Source organism: Aspergillus alliaceus (assembly GCF_009176365.1).
Source record: "Aspergillus alliaceus strain CBS 536.65 unplaced genomic scaffold BDW43scaffold_5, whole genome shotgun sequence".
Taxonomy (NCBI): Eukaryota; Fungi; Ascomycota; class Eurotiomycetes; order Eurotiales; family Aspergillaceae; genus Aspergillus; species Aspergillus alliaceus.
This window is the reverse complement of record NW_022474688.1, coordinates 135,141-160,858: the sequence shown is the minus strand read 5'-3', so window position 1 is coordinate 160,858 and position 25,718 is coordinate 135,141. Positions and strand designations below refer to the sequence as shown.

The 25,718-nt window shown below is 48.8% G+C and overlaps 10 protein-coding genes across 10 annotated transcripts; 7 read left to right on the top strand and 3 right to left on the bottom strand.

Annotated features, from left to right (window-relative positions):
* Positions 1-2,723: 2,723 nt before the first annotated feature.
* Positions 2,724-4,542, top strand: BDW43DRAFT_307026 (DUF3632 domain-containing protein; the record flags this gene model as incomplete). The annotated part of the gene is made up of 3 exons (XM_032046164.1): positions 2,724-2,798; positions 2,867-3,281; positions 4,358-4,542. 3 exons carry the CDS (start codon positions 2,724-2,726, stop codon positions 4,540-4,542), a joined length of 675 nt encoding a protein of 224 aa, XP_031904343.1.
* A 3,023-nt stretch (positions 4,543-7,565) lies between these two features.
* Positions 7,566-9,012, top strand: BDW43DRAFT_321872 (alpha-hydroxy acid oxidase; the record flags this gene model as incomplete). Its single annotated transcript, XM_032049431.1, has 3 exons — positions 7,566-7,699; positions 7,749-8,080; positions 8,138-9,012. The coding sequence occupies 3 exons, from the start codon at positions 7,566-7,568 to the stop codon at positions 8,830-8,832; spliced, it is 1,161 nt and encodes a 386-aa protein (XP_031904342.1). The 3' UTR covers positions 8,833-9,012.
* Positions 9,013-9,785: 773 nt separating this feature from the next.
* BDW43DRAFT_307024 (SDR family oxidoreductase) lies at positions 9,786-10,816 on the top strand (the record flags this gene model as incomplete). Its single annotated transcript, XM_032046163.1, has 3 exons — positions 9,786-10,224; positions 10,355-10,704; positions 10,757-10,816. The coding sequence occupies 3 exons, from the start codon at positions 9,786-9,788 to the stop codon at positions 10,814-10,816; spliced, it is 849 nt and encodes a 282-aa protein (XP_031904341.1).
* A 178-nt stretch (positions 10,817-10,994) lies between these two features.
* BDW43DRAFT_321871 (SGNH/GDSL hydrolase family protein) lies at positions 10,995-12,343 on the bottom strand (the record flags this gene model as incomplete). The annotated part of the gene is made up of 4 exons (XM_032049430.1): positions 10,995-11,589; positions 11,638-11,748; positions 11,813-12,249; positions 12,299-12,343. The coding sequence occupies 4 exons, from the start codon at positions 12,341-12,343 to the stop codon at positions 10,995-10,997; spliced, it is 1,188 nt and encodes a 395-aa protein (XP_031904340.1).
* Positions 12,344-13,100: 757 nt separating this feature from the next.
* On the top strand, positions 13,101-14,298 carry BDW43DRAFT_321869 (SDR family NAD(P)-dependent oxidoreductase; the record flags this gene model as incomplete). The annotated part of the gene is made up of 2 exons (XM_032049429.1): positions 13,101-13,439; positions 13,513-14,298. 2 exons carry the CDS (start codon positions 13,101-13,103, stop codon positions 14,062-14,064), a joined length of 891 nt encoding a protein of 296 aa, XP_031904339.1. The 3' UTR covers positions 14,065-14,298.
* A 234-nt stretch (positions 14,299-14,532) lies between these two features.
* On the bottom strand, positions 14,533-15,864 carry BDW43DRAFT_297228 (uncharacterized protein; the record flags this gene model as incomplete). Its single annotated transcript, XM_032044346.1, has 3 exons — positions 14,533-14,778; positions 14,839-15,539; positions 15,612-15,864. 3 exons carry the CDS (start codon positions 15,862-15,864, stop codon positions 14,533-14,535), a joined length of 1,200 nt encoding a protein of 399 aa, XP_031904338.1.
* A 1,751-nt stretch (positions 15,865-17,615) lies between these two features.
* Positions 17,616-19,400, top strand: BDW43DRAFT_321867 (putative MFS transporter; the record flags this gene model as incomplete). The annotated part of the gene is made up of 3 exons (XM_032049428.1): positions 17,616-17,978; positions 18,031-18,093; positions 18,142-19,400. The coding sequence occupies exons 1-3, from the start codon at positions 17,762-17,764 to the stop codon at positions 19,398-19,400; spliced, it is 1,539 nt and encodes a 512-aa protein (XP_031904337.1). The 5' UTR covers positions 17,616-17,761.
* Positions 19,401-20,187: 787 nt separating this feature from the next.
* Positions 20,188-22,017, bottom strand: BDW43DRAFT_307019 (thiamine pyrophosphate-binding protein; the record flags this gene model as incomplete). The annotated part of the gene is made up of 2 exons (XM_032046162.1): positions 20,188-21,887; positions 21,936-22,017. 2 exons carry the CDS (start codon positions 22,015-22,017, stop codon positions 20,188-20,190), a joined length of 1,782 nt encoding a protein of 593 aa, XP_031904336.1.
* Positions 22,018-22,723: 706 nt separating this feature from the next.
* BDW43DRAFT_263514 (uncharacterized protein) lies at positions 22,724-23,589 on the top strand. Its single transcript, XM_032040562.1, has one exon. The coding sequence runs from the start codon at positions 22,794-22,796 to the stop codon at positions 23,142-23,144; it is 351 nt and encodes a 116-aa protein (XP_031904335.1). The 5' UTR covers positions 22,724-22,793; the 3' UTR covers positions 23,145-23,589.
* An 89-nt stretch (positions 23,590-23,678) lies between these two features.
* BDW43DRAFT_297224 (zinc-dependent alcohol dehydrogenase family protein) lies at positions 23,679-24,880 on the top strand (the record flags this gene model as incomplete). Its single annotated transcript, XM_032044345.1, has 3 exons — positions 23,679-23,820; positions 23,886-24,332; positions 24,411-24,880. 3 exons carry the CDS (start codon positions 23,679-23,681, stop codon positions 24,878-24,880), a joined length of 1,059 nt encoding a protein of 352 aa, XP_031904334.1.
* Between the last annotated feature and the right edge of the window lie 838 nt (positions 24,881-25,718).

Below are 25,718 nucleotides of genomic sequence, written 5' to 3'. Positions count from 1 at the left end.
CAATTACCCTAAGTTATCCTCCAACCCATTCACGAGAGCTAAAGATGGCTAGATAAGCAGATCGTCATCTAGCGTCCAAGCCAGACAGGAGACCTTGAAGGGGTCTTTCGCCCATTCGGGGACTCTTGGTATTCGGGGTACGGACCGGTATTAGGCCGCAACGGTAGTTCAAATCAGACCCTACAATGATTTGCGCGTGTTAGGGTGGACGGGAATCGTGTCCAATTTCCCGAAACACTAGATCGGCAGTCTCCATGTATGGTATTGACGTCTAGTGCGACTGCCGGCCCAGAAGTCTGAGTGGGTCGGTCGACTTGGTATCGTAGAAGAATCTGTTGACCTGTCCATGGATCGCACATGGATGCAACCCTAAATAAAGTTGCTTTTGGGTTGTTATTTTTTTTTTCAGTTTTCTCTATATGAAACTTAGAGCGTAGCAGCCAGAATGCTGTATTAAGAAATGGGAGTCCGAAACCAATCCATCTCTGGACATCTCCGAACCAGTACTTTTCGCCTCCATAGGCTCAACCGCCCCTTAACATATCCACCCCACTCACTTCCCTTTAGCCTCGCTCCACCTAAAACTTTTTACTATGACGGAATTAGCAATGCCTCCATTTCAAATGTCGTAACTCGTCCGTCGTACGTAGACTATTTGCCGTGCGAAGGGGACTATTACCGAAACACGATGCCTAGACACTGCTATAATCTCAACCTTCGCCCTTAGAAGCCTTGTCAGTCATAAATAGTTCTGAGTTGTTTAGGAGGTTCACCCCATTCACTGCAAATCATCCCGATCAACAAATATACCACTGAATATTTCTTTTGCTAGCATAGCGATCATATGTCCGAAATCAGTCCTTGAAGCCCCTGACGTCTTGGCGTCTCTTTCATCCCTGCTCATGTTCGATACACGGGCCAATTCCGAGTTCTAATTGTGGATTTGGAGAAGCATGGCGCGGAAGAGCTGGAACCTCATTCTAGCATCCGTCAGTGATCCGACCACACACTGTGATAGGGCCATCATTGATATGCTCCACTTCATAGACAGTAGGCCGGCCTAGGGCAGCTTTTCGTCTATCCATCGCCTAATCACTTAGGCTGTTCGCCTGGTTGCGGACCTCCACATCTCAACGTGTTTCCCAGGCTCCCAGCCACTCTTTCTATGGGAAAATTTCTGCAGCGGCAACAAATCTGCATGTAACGGACAGTATGCTTAGTACTGTTAAGCTTCTGACATGACAACTCTAATTTGCAGTATATGGGCGTTGGCCTTGACCGTCGATGTGCTAACTGTAGCAAATGGATGCGGGTGGCGTCCTTTCTGATAACAGCGATTTCTAGGTGATCAAGCTATGTTTTTCTTATTGGCTAGAAAGAAGTGTAGCTATGGGAGAAGTACGCCCAGAAGCTGTCTTGTAAGGGGCAAGCCAGTGGGCAATAGCCAGTTAGTCTACTATACAACATTCATCTCCATTCTGATAAGGAGTGTCCTAAGATCGCTATCCCCCAAGAATAGGGATGACGAGGTTGAGTAATCCATACAGGCATACTCCACGAAAAGCATCCTCACGGGAAAACCCCCTGTGGTCTGAAATTAATCAATGCCATGCGACACCGTTTACACGTCTCCACGGCTCATGTAAGGACGAAGCCCATATGTGCAGGGTGATGGAGTAATTGAAAGATTAGAGGACCGGGATTGCTCGACATAGGCCGTCTCAAAGCAGCAATCATGCTAAATTCGAGTTGTTTCATTGTTGAAACTAAACCTCTTTCGGATCAGGCTGCATGCGACTGATTTGTAAATATCTTGTAATCACGGATTATCAATTGGTCCGAATTGACTGTTCTAGTCTAGCTTGATTGCCTGGGCATTTGGATACCTGACTGAGTACAACCCTAGAGACCAGGATCCTCTTGTAGACAGACTCTCAATGAAATGGCTACATGAAATTGAATGGTTCTGTCAAGGCACGATATGTCAATGCTTTGAACCTGTACGATTGAATGGCCGGCGTTTTGACATTAGTAGTATCTAGGTATATATAAAAACACACCCACCCCCCAAACCCAGCCCATTTAACACAGACTATGGTATATAAAAGTTAGGCTAATAAACGGGAGGACAACTATTAAATAGTAACTCCAGCATATTTACTACCTCATACCTAGTCAGAAGGTATTCTACATGCCAAGTACTAACCAGCATATATACCTTCTCTTCAGAATAGGTAGGGGCGGGGAGCAATAATACTAGGATACAAAGAATCAAAGGATGACAGTGCATAAGCAAGCCCCTGCGCCAGTTCCTAGTAGAATTTGCCCCTGCTGACCCCTCTCCCCTACTGAACTGAAATAAGAACAAGTAAAACTGGTTTTCAGCTGCATTATCAATCCATTACGCTTCAGCTGTATCACGCTATATCCTCTCTCAAAGTCTAGATACGCAGCCGCGAAAGATTCCGCCTTCAGCATTTAGCTGCTATTGATGCTGACTGGGAAATATATGGCTATGACAATGACAACAACTTCTGGCACCAATCGAGACTATTTGTGCAAAATATTTCCAGCCGTTACGCCAAGTCCGATCTTGCAATATGCCTTTATGAACATGACCTGCGTGAACTATGGTACCTAATTATCCAAGGTGCCCAAATCACGGATGCCACACACACCCCGCTCAGGACCGCCTGGCAGGCCAAATCTTGCACGCTCGAAGGATGGGTGTGCTGTCTCGCGGAGTTACAGCCTCAGGAGTTGAAGAGGAGGCATGGACCTCCAACGGAAAGATTTGGGTTGGTCTACCCTTGTGCAGGAGACCTAAGTGGCCTGGAAGGCAGCCGCAGAGCTAACCGCAAAACAGCGGCATAACCTCAGCGCCTTTATAGCCCGCCTTAGTGCTCGGGGTATCTGTGACCCTGAATTGAGTGGTAATGCCCTTTCAATTTTCAGGGATACGTTCGAGACGCGCAGGCCCTTGACTGCAACCAACGATCAACAGGGCGATGACATACTGGCCATTGCTGATCTGCTACCAGCAGCGGTAGTCTGGTTTGAGCTATGTGCCTACCAAATCGAAAACCTTTGTCTTTCGACCCAGAAATGTGAGTCCTCGACTATTGGTGATCTTGCTAGAGAAGTGCAAGTTGTTCCGGATACTGGTTTTAGCACTTCAAGATGGCTCTTCTGGAGGCTACGTCTGAAGGAGATCAGCCATAGTGATCATGCTGAGCTGGAAGTTTTAGCACAGCGGGGTTTGAGGGTCATGCAGTTCTGGGGTGAGAGGATTTTAGCCCATAATAACGGCAATAACCAAGGCAAATAGCACTCAAGACGTAAAGACATCACATGTTGGGGATTTTCATGATGCGGAGCTACGCGCGAGTTTGAGGCGGCAAATGATGTACAATTCCTCAGGGAACTGGTGGTAGGGATTTGAGCTGCGTTATGCGGAAACTAGGTAGGCCCGGTATAGGATGATAATTGGCGATCAAGATTGATGATCTCAATGAGGCCATCTGTATGAGAGAATTCTCTATCTCGGGTAAGTATAGCAAGTTTATGGCTGATGGTAGCCTAGCCTAGTCTGCAAGGCAGTGATCAAGTACAGCCTTACCTATAGGCTGTAAGAACAACTAGCAAGATAGGAACGGGCAGACTGAATGTGAACAGAACGACCAATATCATCTTCCGACTGACTGTGGTTGACAAGGCCACTTTAGTCGTTATTCACAGCCAAAATATTCAATAATGGTATCAAAAAGACGAACGCTAGCACGGTGATCATCCTAGGCAAGGAGTAGGCGACGAAAACGCTCAAAGAACTACGGACCTTATTGGTACAGAAGGGGACATTAGTCTCCGGACTGTAGGCTCAACCATACCCATTACTGAAAACTATAAACTGGCGCGGACCAGCATAGGGGTCGTCGGAATTTCTGCACTGAACAAGTGATGTTGATGACGGTGTAAAACTCGGCGCTTATTTGAAGATGTGAAATCCCGACAAAGCCAGTAGCGGCTCTGGAGAACCAGAAAAAGAGCTCCAGGTTACAGTATATCTCAGCGCTTTGACCGCCAAATCGAGCTCAGTAATGCTCTTCCACAGAGGGTTGACACGGAAATTTCGGTAGATGTACAGCTATAGAAATTTCAGACTGCTTTTCAAGCTCTGATCCGTTAGGGATGGTAAAGTAAACCTACCTTAACCCGAGAACCACCAACCTGGCCAGGGATATAGTGTCTCCGCTTGGGGGGTAAAATCTGGACCTAGGGTAATAGTGTAGATATTTCCCTTTCTTCTACCCACATGTACTCCTATGGACTGGTGGGCATTATTGTTGAAATTTGTTAGGCATCTATATTGAAGCCCAATGGGCCTTGGTGTTGGCCAACAACGCCCTCCTGCCCGGCGGCATCATCCGGCATGAAGCAGCCACAAAGATGAACGCGCCAAGGCTGGGACTCACCGATCCTAGCGGCGGGGAGAAGGAAATCTTTACGGGGTTTGAGCGTAGCATACGCCCTGGTAAGGCATAGACACTCACTAGCACACTAGCACAAGACAAGACAACGGCGGTGTTGATCGAAAATCGCAGCATTTAAGGCCAGGCCCCGCCAACCCGAGTCATTCGACATATTAACTAAATCTGTAGCACCCACTAGAGTCGTCGACGACTCGTGAGTTCGCAAAATCGAAACGCAGAACACGGTAGAAGATAAGCTTGTCTAAGCAAACTTCTTAGAAACATCATTTGATTCTTCTGCGTCTGTCATTTCTCGGGTAGATATAGAAAAGGACATATGATTGACTAGTGACGGTACAGGGAGGAGGAACGTTTGAGGTTACTGTCTCAGCTAATGGTGGTTTCACTAAGAGCAACACTGATTCTCAAGGCAACATAATAGATAGCACCCAGGAAAAGCTTCATATCATCTACTAAGTGCGGATAGATTCCGTGCTATTTGAAACGAACAGTTTCCCTGGGTAGAGTTCGTTTTCGAACAGGATCTAATACCAACAGACGGATTTCTGGAAGATTGGATTAATGCAACCAATGATGAAAAGAGTGTGGTTATGAGAGGTACGGTACGTGTGTAGTAGCCCGACAATATCGAGTAGACCTAACCTCCGGCTGAGGCCACGTTTTCCCTACCCGAGTGCTCCTGGGGGTTAGACGTATCGCAGCCCAGGAAATAAGCAGCCAGTGTTTCCATTAGCTCTCCCTGGGATGCTGCCTCGGTCAGTTCTAGCCACGAGGTGCAACAAAGCTCCCAGCACGAACACAACTGACCCGCTCTCAATTTCTCCACTAACTGGGCCGCTCATGGAGGTGACAGCCTTCTTGCCAACAGGTGAGGAAGTCTTGAAATCAAAGCAGAAAGCTCATAACTAATCAAACCCTATCTAAATAGCCCGCCAGACTAGTGTCCGACTGTGCTTCATACAACAGTTGGAGGGTCATTCATGTTTGTCTACGTTATTAAATGAGTGAAGCGCGGCCGGACTAGCCCACATGAAGCGTGAAGGTGTTGTTAGCATAGATGACTTTTTGACAAACGTTGAACCAAAATTCCTACATAGATATGTAATGGTGCAGACGAATGGCAGCGAGCAGATCGGAGGATTGTCTGTTGAAGATAATGATTTACGTTTGTAAACTTATATTCAGCAAGACTCTGCGGCGCCATTCCAATGTGAAAGCAGAATCAGAAGCTAAGGAAAGACTTCCAGTCGAGGATGCGGCTGTTTTCCGAGGATATAGGCCACAAAGTGCCGATACAGGCTCAACAATTAATGCGATCTTATCTTATCCTCGACTAGAAAGGAGGTAGGTGAAATGCTGTATCATTAGTCGAATGTGGATCTGACCTCAGGAAGGGTTATAATACGGAACGCGTTTCTAGATCAGCGACGAGAGACATCCCTGGTACCTGACAGTGATACATGATCATATAGGTGGGGTCAAAGTGCCAAAGAATCTCCAAGGGCTTGTCTGTATGAGTGTATGAGAGAGCATGATGGCATTGAGCAGGTTGTCGCTCATGATGGCTGGACACTTTTGCAGTTGCCCAACAGCTACCCTAATAAGTCCCTCTACTCGGATAAACAAACCCCCCCTATTTACACGGCTTCAATAAGTAGGAGACGCAGAGGCTGGCCTCAAATTGGGGACGGGTAGTCGACTCGCTGTTGTTGGCCCCAGTCAGACAACCTTCGAAGGGGATTCAGCTTGCTGATTCGTTCATATCCAGACTGTTGAAGCACTCACATATTGAGAATAACTCGGAACGAGGCTAGGTTGTGGTCAAACGTTCTTTTTATCTACCATTTGCCATTTGACTCATCGACTCTTAGCTTCTCTTCTTTTATAATGTAGAATGAGATTGATTTGCTATATATGAACACATATTAAAAAGAACGGTAAAAGCCTCGAGTGTGAGCTTGAAGCAACTTACCATGGACTCTGCAAAGCTTCTCAGAGAAGTCAAGTACTTCGTAACCCTTTTCTATAGCTTGATTATTGGAGGAGCGGTCTGACATATTAGCCGCAATGGAAATTACTAGACGACGCAAAATTGTACCTAAAGAAGGAATCTATTGCAATAGGTGGCGGGAAAGTTCCAGGCGACACTCAAGCCTGTCAAAGACGACGTTAGGCCTACAGGGCTACCGTAATATTAGACACAGACAATGATTCACGAATACAGGTCTAATGTCCCCCGCCAACGGTGTTGTAGCCATAAGAAAAGGAACACGAGAACGCTGAAGTCTCCACCAAGACTGAGTCGGAAGAATTTAACCTAGATCCAACAAATCATATTGCTTCGAAGGGGTCATTAGCACACACTATGCCGAGCTTCTCTCTACACCAAATCCCTCAGATCTATTAATATACTGCATCAAGTCCTGCAGAGCCCCATTTCACTTTATTCATCATCCCTATCCATCAAGAGCAAAGAATAAGATATCAACCAGCCAGGCGTTTTTGGCCTACCCGACAGAAAAGATGGATAAGGTTATTCACACCAGGGCCGGTTCTATCTTGTGTGTTAAGCGCCAATTGGGTATCGTCACACGATGTAGGTGTACATAATTCCGACGGCACCAGTGCCCACAACGGGGATTTGTTGGAGTCATAAATAGGTTACCTTTCAAAGTTATCGTTATGAAGACGTAAGAAGATGCGTGGAATAGACGGGCCCTTTTAAGAAGCCTATCCAGACTATCGATCACCTTGCAACTGGAAGTTCGCACTCCCGGTTGCCATCGCCAATGGAATTCTAATGGTCCCGGTACGTATAGACCCTTGCTGTGCCATTGATAAATGTATGGTTGTCATTGCCATCAGAGCTCCACTGTGAAGGAGCGAATACGACCCCATTTCCAACCAATGGTCAATATGGTCCATTGTTGAAATTTGCTTGGCTCCGGATATTTATCCTCGGGATCTAGATAAATCCCTCATGTTTTTCGGTACGAGGTTCAGTATTTATATAGAGAGCTTCATCTCCAAGCTGCTATGTCACTACTACTGCTCTTACAATTAACCCCCTCTATAATGGAAGACCCAATCACAATCGCTGAGGTTGAAGCTCTCGCCCAAAAGCGTCTGCCCAGAGCAGTGTATGACTACTACGCCTGCGGTGCCGACGACCAGCACGCACTACGGCGCAACGTTGATAAATTTTCTGAGTATGCCTTCTCTTTACTATGAGTCTAGCCCTACTAACGAAACCATCAGAATCACAGTCCTACCCCGGGTTCTCTGTGATGTGACCACCATCGACACGAGCACAGAAATCTTCGGCTGTAGGACCCCCCTTCCAATCGCCTTCGCACCAAGTGCAATGCAGAAACTCGCGGGTGGCGAGGGCGAACTACACGTCGCTCGCGCCGCGGCGAAGATGGCACTCCCGATGACACTGTCGACACAGTCAACCATGTCTCTGGAGGATGTCGCAGATACCGCAAGAGCCACTGTAGGAGATGGGGTACCAGCGCCACCGCTCTGGTTTCAGATGTACATGACACCAGATGCGGTGCGGAACGAGAGCCTGATTCAGAGAGCAGAGGGTAATTAGTCTCCCGTGACAGGTCCGAATAAAGAGCGCGAGCTGATGTGAACACAAGCGGCCGGATACGAAGCTTTAGTCCTTACCGTCGACACACCAATCCTGGGTAACCGACTAAACGAGCGCAAAACCCCCCTGGTTCTTCCTCCGCATTTGCGATATGGAAATTTCGAAACTAAGCGGCCCAACCGGCCGACTCTCAACCGGGAGCTCATGGATGCTAGGACCGCGCTGCAGGCAGATGCTATTCTGAAGGCCGCGAGAAAGGACATGCACGATGCCTCGCTCACGTGGGATGTTCTGCCAGCTTTGCGGAGGATGACCCGCCTGAGAATCATCATGAAGGGCATCATGGCTCCAACAGATGCTCGTAAGGCGGTTGAGTATGGTGCGGATGCGATTGTTGTGTCGAACCACGGCGGTCGTCAGCTTGACTGCGTACCGTCGACTATTGAGGTATTGCCATCTATCTCAGAGGCAGTGCAGGGAAAGATACCGGTCATAGTGGATGGTGGGATTCGTAGGGGTAGCGATGTCTTCAAGGCGATTGCGCTTGGGGCCGATCTTGTGATGATCGGTCGGCCTATTCTTTGGGGACTGAGTTACAAGGGTCAGGAAGGGGTCGAGACAGTGGTGAATATTCTGGAGCGAGAGCTCTACCGCACTATGGCATTGGCGGGGGTTACAAATACTCGGGATATCAGAAATTGCACGCTTTTTAGCAGGTCTGGGATCTCATTGGCGAAACTATAAGCTCTAGACTATCTGGTTGTTCAGTGAAAAGTCATCAAGGATTGGGGTACAGAACTGTTCGAACATAAGTGATGTGCTTAGGTCCTGCTGTCACATCAAGGACACCAGAAGAATGGCTGAGCTATCGTATAAAGAGGTTTCTCTAGTAGACAGACGATGGGTGGAATTCTAGGATTATATTCGGCCTATCGAACTATGTAACCGCGTCATAATGAATTCCTATTGATACGCTCAGCCTTTAAAGCACGAAGAGCCCAGTATATGATCAAGTTATCTCAACTTACTCACAGGAGCAACACCTTTTCCCTTCCCAAGAGAGTTTGCAAATGAACGCTTTGCTGAACTTGCGCACTGACGTATTTGCAATATACTCTGTGTGCGTTTAAGATTGTGAGCACCCCAATACTGACTTTAACCTAGAGAACTGATCAGCTATTGTTCCAATTTTTTACACTAATACTGGAGATTTTACTAGAATAAACATTCAATAACCGTCGTATTAGATCCCTCTTGATCTCTATGTCCGCGACAAAAAGAAAGGAATGACAAAATTAGTGTCTGGGCATGTTTATTGGTCTTGTCGTATATTTTGCCTTACAGTGGGTCTAACTGCAGGTAACCTTACCAGAAATGAATAGTATCAGCAAGGCTGGGGGCCAAAATGGTTAACGAAGCATCTTAAGTAGATAGCATAACAGAGGCCAACATAAGCTTACCGTGGACGACGAACCACAGGATGAGGGTGATTGGCACGTAGTCTTGGGAGGATTGAATAGACTGCATGATAGCACGCGGCAATAACTTCCTAAATATAACTGTTTTCGGTATATATATCTCGCCATTTCGTCGAATCCCTTCCAATATCTACTCCTTCCACTCACTCCCAACGAAGTCATCCCAGCGCCTATTATATCTTTCTACCCACACCAAACTCACAATAATAGCGCTAAACCATGATAACAAAACCCACCGTCCTCATTACAGGCTGCAGTGACGATGGTATTGGCAGCGGCCTGGCTCTCACCTTCCACGAACGGGGCTACCACGTCTTTGCGACTGCACGAAACATCGAAAAGTTGACAAGGCTCAAAGACATGCCAGATGTTACCCTGCTGACTCTCGATGTTTTGGACCAAGCCCACATCGATGCCGCGGTACAGGCGGTGCAGAAGCACACCGGGGGAACGCTGAACTACCTGGTCAACAACGCCGGGCGTAACCACTTCATGCCTGTCCTCGACGAAGAACTTGATTTCACGAGGAAGCTGTTCGATACTAATGTCTGGGCCCCGGTGGCAATTACCCAGGCATTCGCTCCTCTTCTGATCAGGGCTAAGGGGACAACTGTCTTCATTACGTCTATCGCTGGTCATCTTAATGTGCCGTATATGGGTAGGTGTTATAGTTGATTGTTTTGGTGTATCTCGTCTTTCTTTGGGAAGTTACATCATGATGAAGATGTGGCACCAGATTGATAGGCCTAGCGCACAATATTTTCAGGAAAGACTAACATCGTCGATAGGAGTTTACTCCGCATCTAAACGTTCGTTGGAGGTTATTGCCGAGACGCTTCGACTGGAACTGGCCCCATTCCACGTTGGTGTATTGTCCATTGTTACGGGCGCTGTAAGGACGCTGGGACAAACATACTTCGGTGACTTCAAGCTCCCCGAGGATTCATTGTACATGCCAATACAGGACACGATTGCGCGCAGGGCTCGTGGCGAGGACGGTAAGAGCAGGGCTGATTTGATGACATACGCGAAACAGGTCGTCTCCCAGATTACTAGTGGCGCGTCAGGGAAGTTTTGGTGCGGCGATGATGCGGAATCTGTGAAATATGGATCGATCCATCTTCCGTCTTCTGTTATGGTGAGTTCCTAGTATTCATGCGTTGGATAGGTGGGTAGCTGACATTTTGCAGGATAGTGGTGTGGTGCAGGATACGGGACTTGATGTGCTGGCCGCACAGAATCAGGAGTGATTGGTTGAAATGGACATTTACTCTAAAGGTTTTGGCGGTCTTCTCTTTCATATAATATAGTCTCTCTAACCTGAAGCATGGTAATCTGAAGCATGGGAATGATTCCAGTAGAATGCACGGAGACAGGCATTGTTATTACTACAGCTTCCTCTAATGAATTTTCATCCAACGAAACACACTAATTTAATCTTCCAAACTCCTCAAATAACCCCAGCGGAAAATAATCCGCCAAAGCCTGATACCCAGCTGCATTTGGATGTAAATAATCCCCGGAGTTATATTCGCTTTTAAGTCGAGACGGTGCCTCAGGATCTCTAAGCACTCGATCAAAATCCAAAACCGCGTCAAAAAGACCGTTCGTCCTTATCCACTCATTAATGCGCTGCCTTGTCTTCTCCCGCTCAGGATCCGAGTAAGGCTGCGTATTTGAAGCATTACCAGGAGCCCCAAAGGGCGTTATCGTGGCGCCGAACACCGGGATTTGCGCAGCGTGCAGACGCGTTACGATCTGCTGGTACGAGGCGATAAGTTTATCACCGATTTTCTCTTGCGATGCTGGATCGGTATCTGCGACTCCGATGTCATTTACACCTTCGAAAACAATGGCGTACTGAACGCCGGATTGGGCGAGGACGTCTCGGTCAAGGCGAGCCAGTACGTTGGGACCAAGGCCATCGGCGAGGATTCGGTTGCCACCTGCGGCTTGGTTGAGGAGGGCAATTGAGGTGGTTTTTGGGTTTTGTTGCATTTTGGCAAGGAGGAGGTCGGGCCAGCTGTGCCTTGTTAGGTGGGCTAAGGTAGGCAGTGAATATGTTGCTTACCGGTTGTTTTTGTTGGTGTCGCTTCCTCGGCCGTCTGTGATGCTGTCGCCGACCAGGGCGCAGCTGCGGGCTGTGGGTGGGAGGAGAGCTTCGATGGCGCTGATGAAGTACCTGGATTTGGCCGTTAGTTCTCTACTCGGTTGGGAGGATGTGTAAGACAGGCTGTTGAACTAACCAGTGATCGACGCTGTTGACGGAAGAATCTGTGAAATTAGTCCTCCCAACCCAGTTTCCGAAACTCATCCAAGATGTTGTTCGACTTCCAGGGTGTGATGTAATAGCTCCTCCACTTTGGCCGTGTTGCAAATAGATGTCGATCGTGAGCGTGTCTTGCGCTTTCACTGAGAGGTTGATCGGGTCTGAAACGACCAGACCTCCGTTCGGGATAATGGCATCTGGTCTCTCACTGAAGGCTACCTCTTTCGTGGTATTGGGTTGGACTATACTCGTTCCGAGCTTTTGGCCTGCCGATAGGCTAACAGCTACCTTGGTGATGGACAGATCGTCCAAGCCAAATGCATTAGAGAGTCGTACACGGATCTCGTCACCTGGCTGGGTGACTCGAATGGTCTGGCGGATGGTAGTATTTTGGAAAATAGACGTAGAAGAGTTCTATCAGTGTTAGATAGACGAATGCCACCATTGCTACAGAACATCGTACATATGGAGGTGGAGGTAAATTTGCCGGCTCAGTCAGTTGCGGCATAGCACTCCATATACTGACCCAGTGATTGTCCGAACCCAGCAATGCTGCATTACTTCGACGGCCTATTGATGAGGGAAGAGGATAACACCAGGCTATGCCAAGAAGGAGAGTGAACCCAACGATACGATACGATAAATGAAGTATCATATTTGACTATCCAATGAATTGCGTACAAACGGATGCTAGTCTTCTAGATCATGCAAGCTCAAGCAGCCTATATATACTTAGGTGATCAGCTACCACACTATACTTATACCTTTACCCCGGACCGGATTGTGCAATTACCCCAGATCCCCATCTCTCCGCATTTTGAGAGCTTAAACCGGCTAAACCGGCTAAATAAAGCTTCCTTTCGTACATATCACCAAATGAGCCAATAAGACATGGACCGGATAATCCTATTTCATCTCAATAGACACAGCTACCGGCAAAAAGGTGATAGACACGGCCATTGTTTCTCCGCAAATAGCCAACATGGCTTTCCTGGGCGATAAGCCACAATTGCCCTAATCGGCATGCAGCTGAGGCTCACATCGACATGCGCACCTACCCATAATAGTGCTCGATATGTCTCAGTATATCTCAAATATACACTAGTTCACATGTATGAAAGTGCTTCCATCATGCACGTTGATTACCCATGGTCCACAGTTATCTCCGCAAACTCCGCGATGAAGCGGGAAACAATCGGACGATAAATGCTTCCTCTGCTCCCACAAGTTCGCCTCATTGCACAGTAAACAATACACCTCAAGCTATGTCTATCTTTAAAGCCCCAAAGACTGCCCTCATAACCGGCGCAGCGTCCGGAATCGGGTTTGCTACCGCCAAGCTCTGCCGCAGTCGCGGCATGCACCTCGCGCTGCTTGATATCGACGCTGTCAATCTCCAGAGGGCGAAAGACGAACTTGCTGTGTTAGGCCCTTCTCTGAAGACTGAGTCATATGAGATCGATGTCGGTGATAAGAATAGGTGGACCGAGGTTGCGATCCAGATTGGATCGGCCTTCGCGGATGTGGATCTCGTCTTTTTGAACGCGGGAAGGTCGCAAAGAGCACAGTGCGGTTATGAAGGGAAACTGAAGCCGTGGGGAGATGTGGAATCGTGGAAGAAGGCTTGTCATTCCTCCTATTGTCTTTGAAAGCACCAAATTGACTTGATTAGGGTAGACGTTCGATACCAATGTGTTCGGACCGTTGAACGGTCTCGAGGCCGTTATCCCGTTACTATTGTCGTCCAACACACCCAAATCGATCGTAATCACCGGCTCTAAACAAGGAATTACTAACCCCCCAGGAGGTGGTGTTCCAGCCTACAATGCGTCCAAGGCGGCTATCAAGAGTCTGACGGAGCATCTTGCTCATGACCTTCGGTCGGATCCTGCGACTGCCCATATATCTGCACATTTATTTGTTCCTGGATGGACATGGACTGGCATGATGGGTAATGTTGGGCCTACACAAGAAGAGTCCGTGAAGAAGATGGCTGGGGCGTGGTATCCGAGTCAGGCTGCGGAGGTGCTGGTTAACGGGGTGGAGAAAGGATCGTTCTATATTATCTGCCCCGACAGCGAGACGGATTGGGCATTGGATCAGGCTCGAATTCAATGGGCTAGCGACGATGTGGTGGAAGACCGACCGGCATTATCACGCTGGGAGGGAAGCTGGAAGGAACGGGCTGAGGAGGAGATCCGGGCAGATGCTGAACGGCGGAGAAAATAAGTAGCAGGTTTGCTTGATTTCAGTGACCTGATCTGGGACTGTAATTCTTCAGTGTAGTAGGGCTGGCTTCTTGGTGCTCTGTGGATAAGCTAAAATGAGAATGTTCTCATTGGAGATATGTACTTCTAGCTTCGTACACAATCGGAAACCCTCAACCGCTGGTATCCTGTATTGGTTTATAGTTATGGCGGGGCCGAACAAACAAGAATAGAGGCAAGGATAGGCCGGCCAAAGTGGAAGCCACTATAAATGGAAGTCCAGCGTACTCAGTCCCGAACTTCAACCCCAAAGCGAAGGCACCTGAATAGATAGGGCCTGCCAAAGAAGTACTCAACACGTGGAGAATAGTGAAAGTGGAGTAGACAACGCTGATATCATCTGGGGAAATGATCATTGTCACAAGGGACCGCAGTGCTGAATTAAGTCCCCCCGCCATTGACATCAGAATAACCCCTAGGAGGGTATTGCTTAGAGATAGTTCTGAGACATGAAGTAGAAGGAAGGCATACCTATGATCGCAACTGGTATAGAAACGCCCAGCCCGAGTAGGAAACTTCCTAAACAAAGAATAGTTGCGCTAGCAATGGATATCGTAAAATCCGCTGTATATGCATTCATCCTCAAACGAGCTAAGAGCATTGTACTGATTTGCGGAAGAAGAATAATCAGGAACACAAACTGCACAGCCTCCCCTAGAGCCCACAGAAAGTTGGCCTGCTCATGATATCAGCCTTTTACTCCCATTATCTGATCGAGAAGGGACTCAACACATACCTGAGCGAATTCCCAGCTATATCTTTTCGAGATATAAAGTAACAGAATCATAGCGAGCGAGTCTTCGCATAGCTCGCCCAAAAATGACATCGCTAGTAATACTGTGAGCGAGAAGTTCCCGTAGACAACCCTTGCCCCTTCGTGGAGTTGCTCCACCACCAAGACGAGGCGAGATTGTATACTAGCATGTTTGTTGCCAAGGGATCCATTATCCTGGTTTACGGTACCCATACCGTGCGCACTATGTTGTCCTGGGTCCAGCACGGTGTTCTCATCCAGAGAATCCTCAGTGGAGGGGTTTGGCGCAAACGGAACGGCAAACACCGAGAGAAGAATGCAGAGTAACCCCAAAAGCCACGGCACCCAGACATTACGGGTCATGAGGAACGAGCTCACGAGCTGGGCCAGGATGGCCGCTGCAATTGCCATGGCGCGGATAACAAAGAAGGTTGAGGTCCGTGTTTCAGCCGTGGTGATCTCTGTGGCCAATAAATGTATAATAGTGCTGATGATGGCAGGACCGCCGCCGACGACTTCGAATAAGGGCGCAAGTAGGATGAGGCGGATCGGAGCCGAGTCTGAAAACCAGCAGATGAGACAGCTCCACGCCTCTTCACACAGGACGCCGAGCAACGCCAATTTCAGGGAAAGGCAGCGGCCATATCGTTCAGCGAAAATGCTCCACGGAATTACAAGAATGGCTATCCAACGTTGCATTGGACAGGTTAGCAGAAATATCGAATACAGGATACTGAGGGTTATTCAAGCTATACTAGGTAATACTGCCAATAATCTCTCTGTGCCCTTGAGGAAGGCCAGTTCCTCCTGGACAGCCTTGCTTTTGCATCTGTCCCTTGCTGGCGGGTCGTTCGAGTTCCATGGCAGGATACGGTGGCAGATAATGGTCTCGTAGATCTGGGTTCGTGGGGCTTGTTGGATATTTTCTCCAAGGAAAAAGAGGAAGGCCGTCAGATAAAGCAAAAGAAGCATACGCTTCGATCGCCTATTGTCACTTTCATGAGACATCTGACTATTGCGACATTATTCTGGGTGGTGGTTCGGGTGTGAGAGGGAGAGAGGGTGATGAGGGCGTCCAATTTGGGGGATTGATCGATTTCACTCGCGAGTCGCGCTTTTGAACCTGGGTCACCTTCGTTATCAGAACCCTAGCTTAGTCCCCATTCCTGATTTGCTCATTGGTCGCGTCTTAGTCGTCTCCGGTGACTAGGCGGACTCCGGAGAGCTATTCTCCTAATCCCTGCTAGGGGGATCTATTTGGTCCTGGTCTAAGCGCGCCGTCGGTACCGATGCTACTGCTAGAGAGGATCAAGCGAAAATTGTCATTTACCACTGTAGTCAACTCAACCTACTAAGTACCGCGGAACATAGCACCCATTTGTGTCTTTTTTATATGTTTGAAAAGTCGAATTAAGAATCTATTTGCATAAGTTGGTGCCGCGGTCGATGTACATTAAATGCAAAATGCTAAGATGAAAATGGGAGACAGTAGTATGCAGATCATTATCTCGCAGCTTCCCTGACTCTTCCCACTTGACCAGCTTACCGGGTTCAAAAACCGCAATGCGATTATATAGGCTGACAGTACAGAGTCGATGCGTGACCGCCAGCACAGTATGTTAGCTGAATCTTTCTTCGAGGAATAGGAGCATCAAGGTCTCTGTCGCTCGGTCTAGACTACTTATGAAATCGTCGAGTATCAGGATCCGTTTGTAGCCAGTCATCGGAAAGCTTCGACCAAGACAAAGTAGCTGCTTCTGGCCGTGGCTGAAGGGTGATGCGTCGGTATCGGCATCCAAGCCAACCTCGAGATGCGACTGTTTCGCACAGTTCCAGTGACTCCAGTATAGACTGCAGATCAGTGTCGGAGTAGTCAAGGGAAGGATCACGATTTTGTCGAATACTTCCCCCGGAAAGTCCACAAGGACTTGAGGAATAGTATTGCACATGGATCGTACCGCGTCCCACGGCAAGGTCGAAATGCCGACACCGTCTATGATTATGAGACCCTCCCGAGTCCATTGCTTTGTCCTTCAAGAATCCTACAGTGATCCACTGGCCGCCATTCAGTACCATAGCCAGCGCTTCGTGAAAACATATATAACGCTATGGACACCCTCTAGAAAAGCGGAATATCAACATGATACATCCCTCCTTCAAGCCTGATTTAGCACAGTCTCTATTCAAATGGAGGCCAGACTCGTTGGTCGCGGATGGCCCTTATTACCACAAATCAGACGAACTGGTGCCTGTTACCGCGTTTTATAGAGTTATTGCCGAACCTTGATATGGATCTGGCCCTTGTTAATCCCTATGCTCTAGGAGTAAGTGTCTCCCATCCAGAGGAACGATCCGCTAATGCGTTCTGATACTATCAAACAAGCCAATACTCTAGTATAAGTAACTAATTGTTTATGGCCTCAACTTGTCAGTAGTAGTAGGGATTAGTGTTCATTACTAAGAGGGGTCCGAGATAACTAACTAACTAATGTTGGATAGAAGGATAAGGTTACGGTTAAAGATAAGTATCACCGACATACCGAGCGGGAACGCTGACCAATGTAACCTATGCAACGTCAACGATCGCCGGATTCGTCGAGTAAAGCGACATGCGGAGATTAGTGTGGGGGTTTCCCCAAGCTTGGAGGTCAAGGCACGGCGCTTTCACTCGCCTATCATCTTCTTCTTCTGGTAAGGTTGCGACCTTCTTATCGTCCACTATGATACTACTCTGCCGACCTGCAGGATGAGGTGAGGAGAAGCTTTATAAACCTGCACCGCTTGCGAGGGGTCACAAAGTCTTGAAGATTCTGTGTCCCTTACTTCTGCTCGCTTCAACCTCCCTTGTCCTTTCCTCTGTACCACTCCCTTTCCTCGTTCTTTTCCTACCCTTGGAGCCAGGATCATGGCATCGAACAGTGCCCCTCCTGCTGACCTGGATCGTCATGATACCTCTAAGTCCGCGGGGCGGACTTCGTTACCAGATGAGGCTAACAAATTGGGAGTCTACGCATCCGCTCCAGGTGTAATCGAGGATGTAGTCAGAGTAACTGATCACAAAGCTGAACGAGCTTTGTGTCGTCGTTTTGACCTGCGGTTGCTTCCTATTTTAGCTGTTATGTGTGAGTTTCTGCTACTACGACCTCCATTCACGACATTCACTGACCCCATTAGATTTGTTCAATGCCTTGGATAAAGGAAACTTGGGGAATGCTGAAACCGATGGACTGAGCAGAGGTAAGGCCTAGTCCTATGGTACACAGTCTCAAGCTGATTGATCAACAGACCTCAACTTCAAATCCAATGAATATAATCTCCTCCTCTCCATATTTTTCGTCCCATTTGTGATTTTCGCGCCGCCGTTTGCGATGATAGGGAAACGATTTGGTCCCGCTCGTGTGTTGCCTGTCCTCATGTTCAGCTTCGGCTCCTTTACCCTCCTGTCGTCTGCAACCAAGAATTTCGGTGGCCTTTTCGCACTCCGATGGTTTCTTGGAATGTCGGAGGCGGCATTCTTCCCACTGGTCATCTATTACCTGACCACCTTCTACCGCCGTGGCGAGCTTGCCAGGCGGCTCGCCGTCTTCTATGCGGCATCCAACATTGCTAACGCTTTCTCGGGTCTGATCGCTTTTGGTGTATTTCAAATCAAAAACTCCAGCATACCGAATTGGCGCTACCTCTTCCTCATTGAAGGGGGAGTAACCGTACTCTTCGCCATCTTTTCATTCTGGTACCTCCCTCGCAGCGCGTCGGAGGCCAAGTTTCTCTCGGACGACGAAAAAGCCCTTGCCTTCCATCGCATTCAAGTCGACTCCAGTGCAGTAGTCAACGAGGAATTCCGGTTGCGGGAAGCCATCGGTATTTTCAAGCATCCTACTACGTACGCATTTCTCGCCATTGAAATCTGCCTAGGCGTGCCTCTACAAGGCGTCGCGCTGTTTTTGCCGCAGATTGTCCAACGGCTCGGCTACAGCACCGTGAAAACAAACCTGTATACGGTCGCTCCCAATGTGACCGGAGCAGCTATGTTACTGGTGCTGGCATTTTGCTCTGACGCGGCCCGTCTCCGATCACCTTTTATCGTCCTTGGTTTTCTCTTCACATTCGCCGGATTCATGATCTATGCCTCCATAAACGACGTACACGCACAGATCCGAGTCGCTTACTTTGCAACGTTTATGATGACCTGGGGCACATCGGCCCCATCCGTTTTGCTGAGCACATGGTATAACAACAACGTGGCGCACGAGGGACGTCGCGTCCTCCTCACCAGTATTGGTGTGCCATTGGCCAATCTGATGGGGCTCGTAAGCAGCAACGTCTTCCGCAGCCAAGATAAGCCCAAGTACATGCCAGCATTGATCACGGTGGGAGCCTTCGGGGCTACGGGTGCTACGTTGGCAGGGCTCCTCGGGATTTACATGTGGCTGGATAACAAACGGCGCGATCGGAGAACAGGAGTTAGTGTCAGAGCGCAGGATGTGCCCACCGAGCGATTGAGGGATGGCCCTGCCAGTGATGAGTTCCGGTGGTTCCTTTGATTGGTTTCCACCTCTTGTCATGAAGATTGAGTTGAGTAATATGTTCCAGCCACGCGTATATGAGATTGATGATTTGTTACGACACTCTTGACGAAGCGATACCTATACGAGATTGTGTTAGTAGTCCTATTTATCGTAGTATTTGACAAGGCCCCCCACGGCTTCTCCAAGCTTCAATGAGTCCCCACTTCTCCGCATGTAACGTGGGGGCTCTCCATCCCCGGATCTACAGAAGCCGGGAATGTGGACTGTTCCTCTCGAGAATTGCTACCGTGGTACCGTCTGGTATGATGCAAACACTTGTCTCTCAATATTATCGTCATGATCTATCCCATCGGATGGTCATGTGAGGCTTGTTTGACCGGTCATCTTTGACTCCTTCCGTAAACGTTTAATGTCGGGTGAGAACCCACTCAGGCTTCTACCCGTTCAAGATATTGGTTCGTATCCCGCGCTTTGACCTTTTCCCTCATTTTACATTGCTAGGAAACCCCTGTTCTGTACCTAGTACGCTACCATGGGTTTACGGTGTGGTAACTGACAAATCTAGGTTAGGTTTCTTTCTTTACCACGCGTTGAACGGAGAGACACTACCAGGAACCATTCTAATAGGCTGTCTCACTTCAACCTTTCATTGTTTTGCTGCTCTGATGTGATATGAACCGCTTAATTCAAAGAACCGGGGAAAAGGAAAAGAAGGAAAGAAGGGAAGAAGGGAAGGAAAGAAAAGAAAAGAAAAGAACGACTCTTAAGTGTCCTAGAACACTCCAAGCCACTCTTTTGGGAATCATGCACAGTATGCTATACCCACATCAGTGCCCTGCGGTGTACCACTGGACGCAATTGGAATTACCTCCGGCTCGCTAGTCGCTACGTCTAACAATGCCGGTCCTCGACAACGTAGCAACCAATATATAGCGTGCGGGAGATCCTCGACCCGTTCACACCGCTGCCCCTGGCATCCCATACTCCTTGCTAGTCGGTCAAAGTCTAGGCTGGATTTAGAATCGCAACAAATATTTATATCATAAACTGATTTCTCCGCCGGAGAAAGAGCTCCTCCTGGCCGACTGTTGAATACAATCACTTTTATTTGTATCTGGTGCTGCAGAGCGGTTATAAGCTCTTCCATCGTGGTGCAAAATGACGCATCGCCATCCATAGCAATCACCTGTTGGTCTGGTAGTGCTAGCTTAGCGCCAATTGCAGCCGGTAAGCTGAATCCCATGGTAGTGAAGCTGCCAGAGGTGATGAGCGAATGTGGGTGTGTACAACGGAAATGCTGGGACGTCCACATCTGATGCTGACCGATGCTGGTGGTAACTGTCGTGCTGCTCTTCATTGGGGTCGTTTGGCGGTTCAGCTCGGCCACAACCTGTTCGGGATGTGGTCGGTTTTTGGCCCTCGCAACAGGTATTTGAAAGGGATACTCCTTTTTCCACATCTGGATTTGGTCCAGCCATCCATCTCGCTCATCCACTGGAGTCAAGAGGGATATTAGTATTGGTAACGTCTCCGAGAGATCTCCAAGAATGATTTCCGTGGGTTGGATGACCTTCCCCAACTTCTCCGCATTGATGTCAAAATGTACGATGCCCCTTCCTCCCCTATCCTTATCAAGAGCCTTTGCTGCAAACCCAACTGAATTGCCTACCGCTCGCTCATCCAGGGTGGCACCCACCACGATCAGCAAGTCGGCATTTCGAATGGCATAATTAGCGTACGGGGCGCCGTGTATGCCGATCATGTGCAAGGCCTCTTCGCGGGTTTCGTCGAAGGAGCCCAGGCCAAGCAACGTCGTGGCAACGGGGATTTGGGCCTTTCGAGATATCTTCGACAACAATTTGCAACCCCGGGCTGTGGCCAGGACCCCATTGCCTGCACATATTACCGGGGTTCTGGACTGATTAATCACGTCGGCCACCCGAACAATTTTCTCATACATATAGTCAGCACTACCTGAGGGCGATATACAACCGCGAGCCAACCCGTTCAGTTCCTGGACTACCAGAGACACATTGGATGAGTCCTGTAATGCGTGTGAGTCAAAGACTGATTCGCCAATCCCAGGTAATATGTCCACAAGGGTCGGTCCAGGCTGTTTACCCCCTGCATGAGCAAATGCAGCATCGATTGCTTTAGGTAGCTGGCCAAGGCGCTGTACGGAAGTCCTCCATTTTGTGCATGCTCTGGCCTGCTGTATGATGCTTAGCTCCTGATAGCCGTCGGTTCCTTTCGTGTCGGGTGCCTGACCACAGATCACTACCATCGGTGTTCTATTCAAAAGCCCATCGAGCATCGGCGTTACCATATTGGAACTCCTGGGGTCAGTACCCACAAAGACAACACCCGGTCTCCGTGTTGCCTTTGCGTAGCCCTCAGCCATGTGGCCGGCTCCTCGTTCATGTCGAGAGGGAATGAAGCTGATGACAGGGGACTTGTAAACATCGCCAAACAACGAAGGTACCGCTGCCCTAGGGTGGCCAACTAGACATCTATTAGAACGCACCGGTATATGAAGAAGGTGTCACTCACAGACATGATCCACGCCATGGCTGATGAGATGCTGGTGGAGAATCTCTCCACCACTCAATCCTAAAAGATCATAATTTTCCATGTCAAAAGTAGAATTTCATGTCGTAAGATTAGATCGGCGCAGGGAATAGGATCCTGGAACATCCACCGGGGTCACTCTAACCCCCTTATAAGTTGGGGGTGAGAAGGGACGCCTGCAGGACTAAGTTCGGAAGCTACTCGACATATCTAGTGGCCTACGTGGACATACGAGGGAACAAAGAACCTGCAGAATGTACAACCATCACTACATCATGCATCCAGAAACCGGTCTCATTCGGTGAAGAAACATGCCAGCCAATGCCCTAAAAGGGTAACAGCCTGCAGGGCGGTCTCCCAGAGTCTTGCCAAATTGGTTCATTGCTTGCCACCATGCATGCGACCTCTATACTCAAACTAAAACCTGATCACCGTGTCAATATAACCGGAATTCCAATCAAATAAGCTCTAACCCTTACAGTCCAAATAAACCTTAGTTCTCATGTCGCCCAGTAGCTCTTTTAACTACTCGATTCTCAGTGCCCTGAGGCAAGGTCTGGCACAGATCGGGCCAACAATCCGCCAAATACTCCCGCACGGCGATCATGGCCTCGGGATTGCCTCTCATTTGAATGGCGAGATGATTATCGTTGACGGTGAAGCTTATCACTTCAATTCGGATAATCAATTGCATAAATTGGAAGTTCCCGTTCATCATGATCACCTAATTCTGACAAACCCTCACCAAGAACCTTTCCTCCCTGACCATGCCGACCTTACACACGGCACTGTCGCCTCTTCTTCCCTCGAAGCGGAACTGTCTTCTGTCTCTTCGCCTCGATGGGGTGTTTAATCACGTCGCCTTCCGAGTCATCCCCGCTCAATCTCACGCGAGGGAACCCCTACTCGAGCTATCGAAACGTCAGCAATCGCAATCAGCCCACAATGTTCGGGGGCCTCCTATTTGGGTTCCGGTCACTTGGCTTTAGTAATGGCTTCAGCGTCGCGGGATTTCATCTACATTTTCTCTCCGACGATTGCAATGCGGGCGGACATGTTACCAGGTTGGAGGCATGGGACGCGAAGCTCTCGGCGGCGGTGATCAAGGAGTATCGGGTTAGGATACACCAGGAGGAGTCCCATGAGGTCCCGATTGGTGACCGGGCGATAAAAGTAAATACGCGCTGCTGAGGGATAATGAGTTCTTTGAGTCTTGACTTCCGATAAAGTACTGATGCGTCTCAAACTGGTCGGTCATCCTCGCAATCTCTGTTGACTCGAACCACTTGCGGAAGCTAATACCCGTGGCTCTAGTACTGCTATTCATCCGCCGTTTCGCCTGTTACCATCCCTTCGCCACCACCGCGTTGGACATGACACAACATTATCACCTTCAGCCGATATATACGTTACACATATACGCGGCCACAGGGGTGATCTAGCTGATCCAAGCGCACCCCGCCATGCTGAAATCATGCACAGGATCCCCGACAGAATCTCCAAAATACCATGCGTCCTGCCGCATCGTGGCGATTCTCACGATGACATTCTTCAGCCAGCGAGTGGGGCACCTCCAGCGGTGACGTCGGGACATTATTAATCGTCTCCAAAGATTTTCCTCAAAACTTCCCTCCCCATAAATTTGCGACTGAATTTCGCATCCGTGACGATCAATATAGACATTCATAATTTTTTGGAAAAAAAAAAAAAGAAAAAAAAGTCGCAATGGCCTCACTCCATCAATGGACCACCCCATTAAAGGGCCTAGACTCGCTTCGCCTCACCCAAGCCCCGAAGCCCACCCCAGGCAAAGGCGAAGTGCTGGTCGAGATCCATGCTGTGTCGCTAAACTACCGCGACGTCGAGGGTACGGTAACTAGCGCATCCTTCGGCCGGGGTCAAGCGTCACAGCTAATCTTATCGATCGATCAGTGACTAATGGCGAATACACCCACCACCAATCCGTCGATCAAGAGAACAATATCGTGCCATGCTCGGACATGTGCGGTGTCATCACCGACGTCGGCGTTGATGTCACCGCATGGAAAGTCGGCGATCGCGTCCTTTCCACCTTCCTCCCTGACCACCAAACCGGCCAGGTCACCGAGAAAGAATTATCGCGGGGACTGGGTCTGCCGCTGGATGGTGTCCTGACCGAGTACCGCGTGTTCCCGGAGCATGCGCTCGTCAAAGCGCCGAGCTATTTGACCGATGAACAAGCTGCGACGCTGCCCGTCGCCGCCGTGACGGCCTGGATGTCGATCAACGGCATGCGACCGATGGGTCAGAACGGAGGAAACGGCGAATATATCCTGTTGCTGGGAACGGGTGGTGTCGCTATTTCCGGATTGCAGATTGGCAAGGCGTCTGGTGCTAAGGGTTCGTTTCGCTTCACCCCTCCCCTCCATCCCTCCGTTCAGCATCGCACAAAACATACCTAACTAAAATGCTTCGCAGTAATAATCACCTCCTCCTCAGACGAAAAGCTAGCCCAAGCCAAACAACTGGGCGCCGACTACACCATCAACTACCGCACAAACCCCAACTGGGCAGAAGAAGTCATGCGCCTAACCAACAACCACGGCGCAGACATCATCCTCGAAACGGGCGGCGCCCAGACACTGAGAAAGAGCTTTGACTGTATCTCCTTCGGCGGACTGATCAACTGCATCGGATACGTGTCTGGGAAGATGGATGCGTCGGAGGACCGGACCAACGTCAATTTGCTGACGCTGCGGAGGACGGTTACACTGAAGGGGATCATTAACGGGCCGAAGGATCGGTTCGAGGAGATGGTTGCATTTTATGAGAAGGAGAGGATTCAGCCGGTTGTTAATAAGGTGTTTGAGTTTGGGGAGGCAAAAGAGGCGTTTAAGTTTTTGGCTGGGGGGAGTCATTTTGGGAAGGTTGTTGTTAGGGTGAAGTAGATTTAGACGTGGAGATGGATGGGTTAAGTTGTGTATGCTTGGGAGTGTGTTATGATGGGGGGGGGGCGTTTGTGAGTGGGATGGTCAAGTACTTTGTTGGAAGATATGGACATGTACACGATCTTTTGGCAAAGAGCAAACGCAACCCTTTCTTGAAGAATAGATAGAATAGATATCTACAATGTGAGAACATAATTTATATCCATGATATAACAAGGCCCCTATGAACGAGGGAAACTAGTTGCTGAACACCCACAGAGTTTTGATAACGAGGCCACGCTGGTGAGGTCTAGGTTGCGGTTTGGAGGTAACCTATGTGATTGTTTAGTAATAGAGTAATATGACAATATAAAAGAGAAAATAGAAAAAAAAGAGACCATAACCAAAAAGAAGGAAAGAGAGAAAAGACATACATGGCCACTTCAGTATACATGGCAGGCTACTGAGAATCTGTAGAAAATTGAGAAGGCTAGTGAAGCGTACTACTACATGGCACCGTAATTGTACACGACGAACCCTACCGCTGCCTAAAAGAACTTATATCATTCGTCGCAAGTTGGCGCTTCCTCATATATTGACTGCTGGCTAGGCACACATGCAGCGCCTGTTATCGGGAGAATGTTGAAACTACCAATCCACCAGACGTGTCTGTTCACAACTGTTAAACCGTATATATCCTACCGCACCGGGCCTCCAACATCATCTCACGCCCCTTTCTTCCTATCCAGATATCGTTCCCTCCGCCTTTCGCAACTTAATACCTCCATCTCCGGCAACATGCCTAATGAATCAGACGAATCCGAAACAAAGCAGCTCCCCAACCTATTCCCGACAAAGG

What these genes read in the sequence shown, in the direction of transcription:
- BDW43DRAFT_263514 (XM_032040562.1), top strand. Translation starts at nt 22,794, where the DNA reads ATGGGGTGTTTAATCACGTCGCCTTCCGAGTCATCCCCGCTCAATCTC.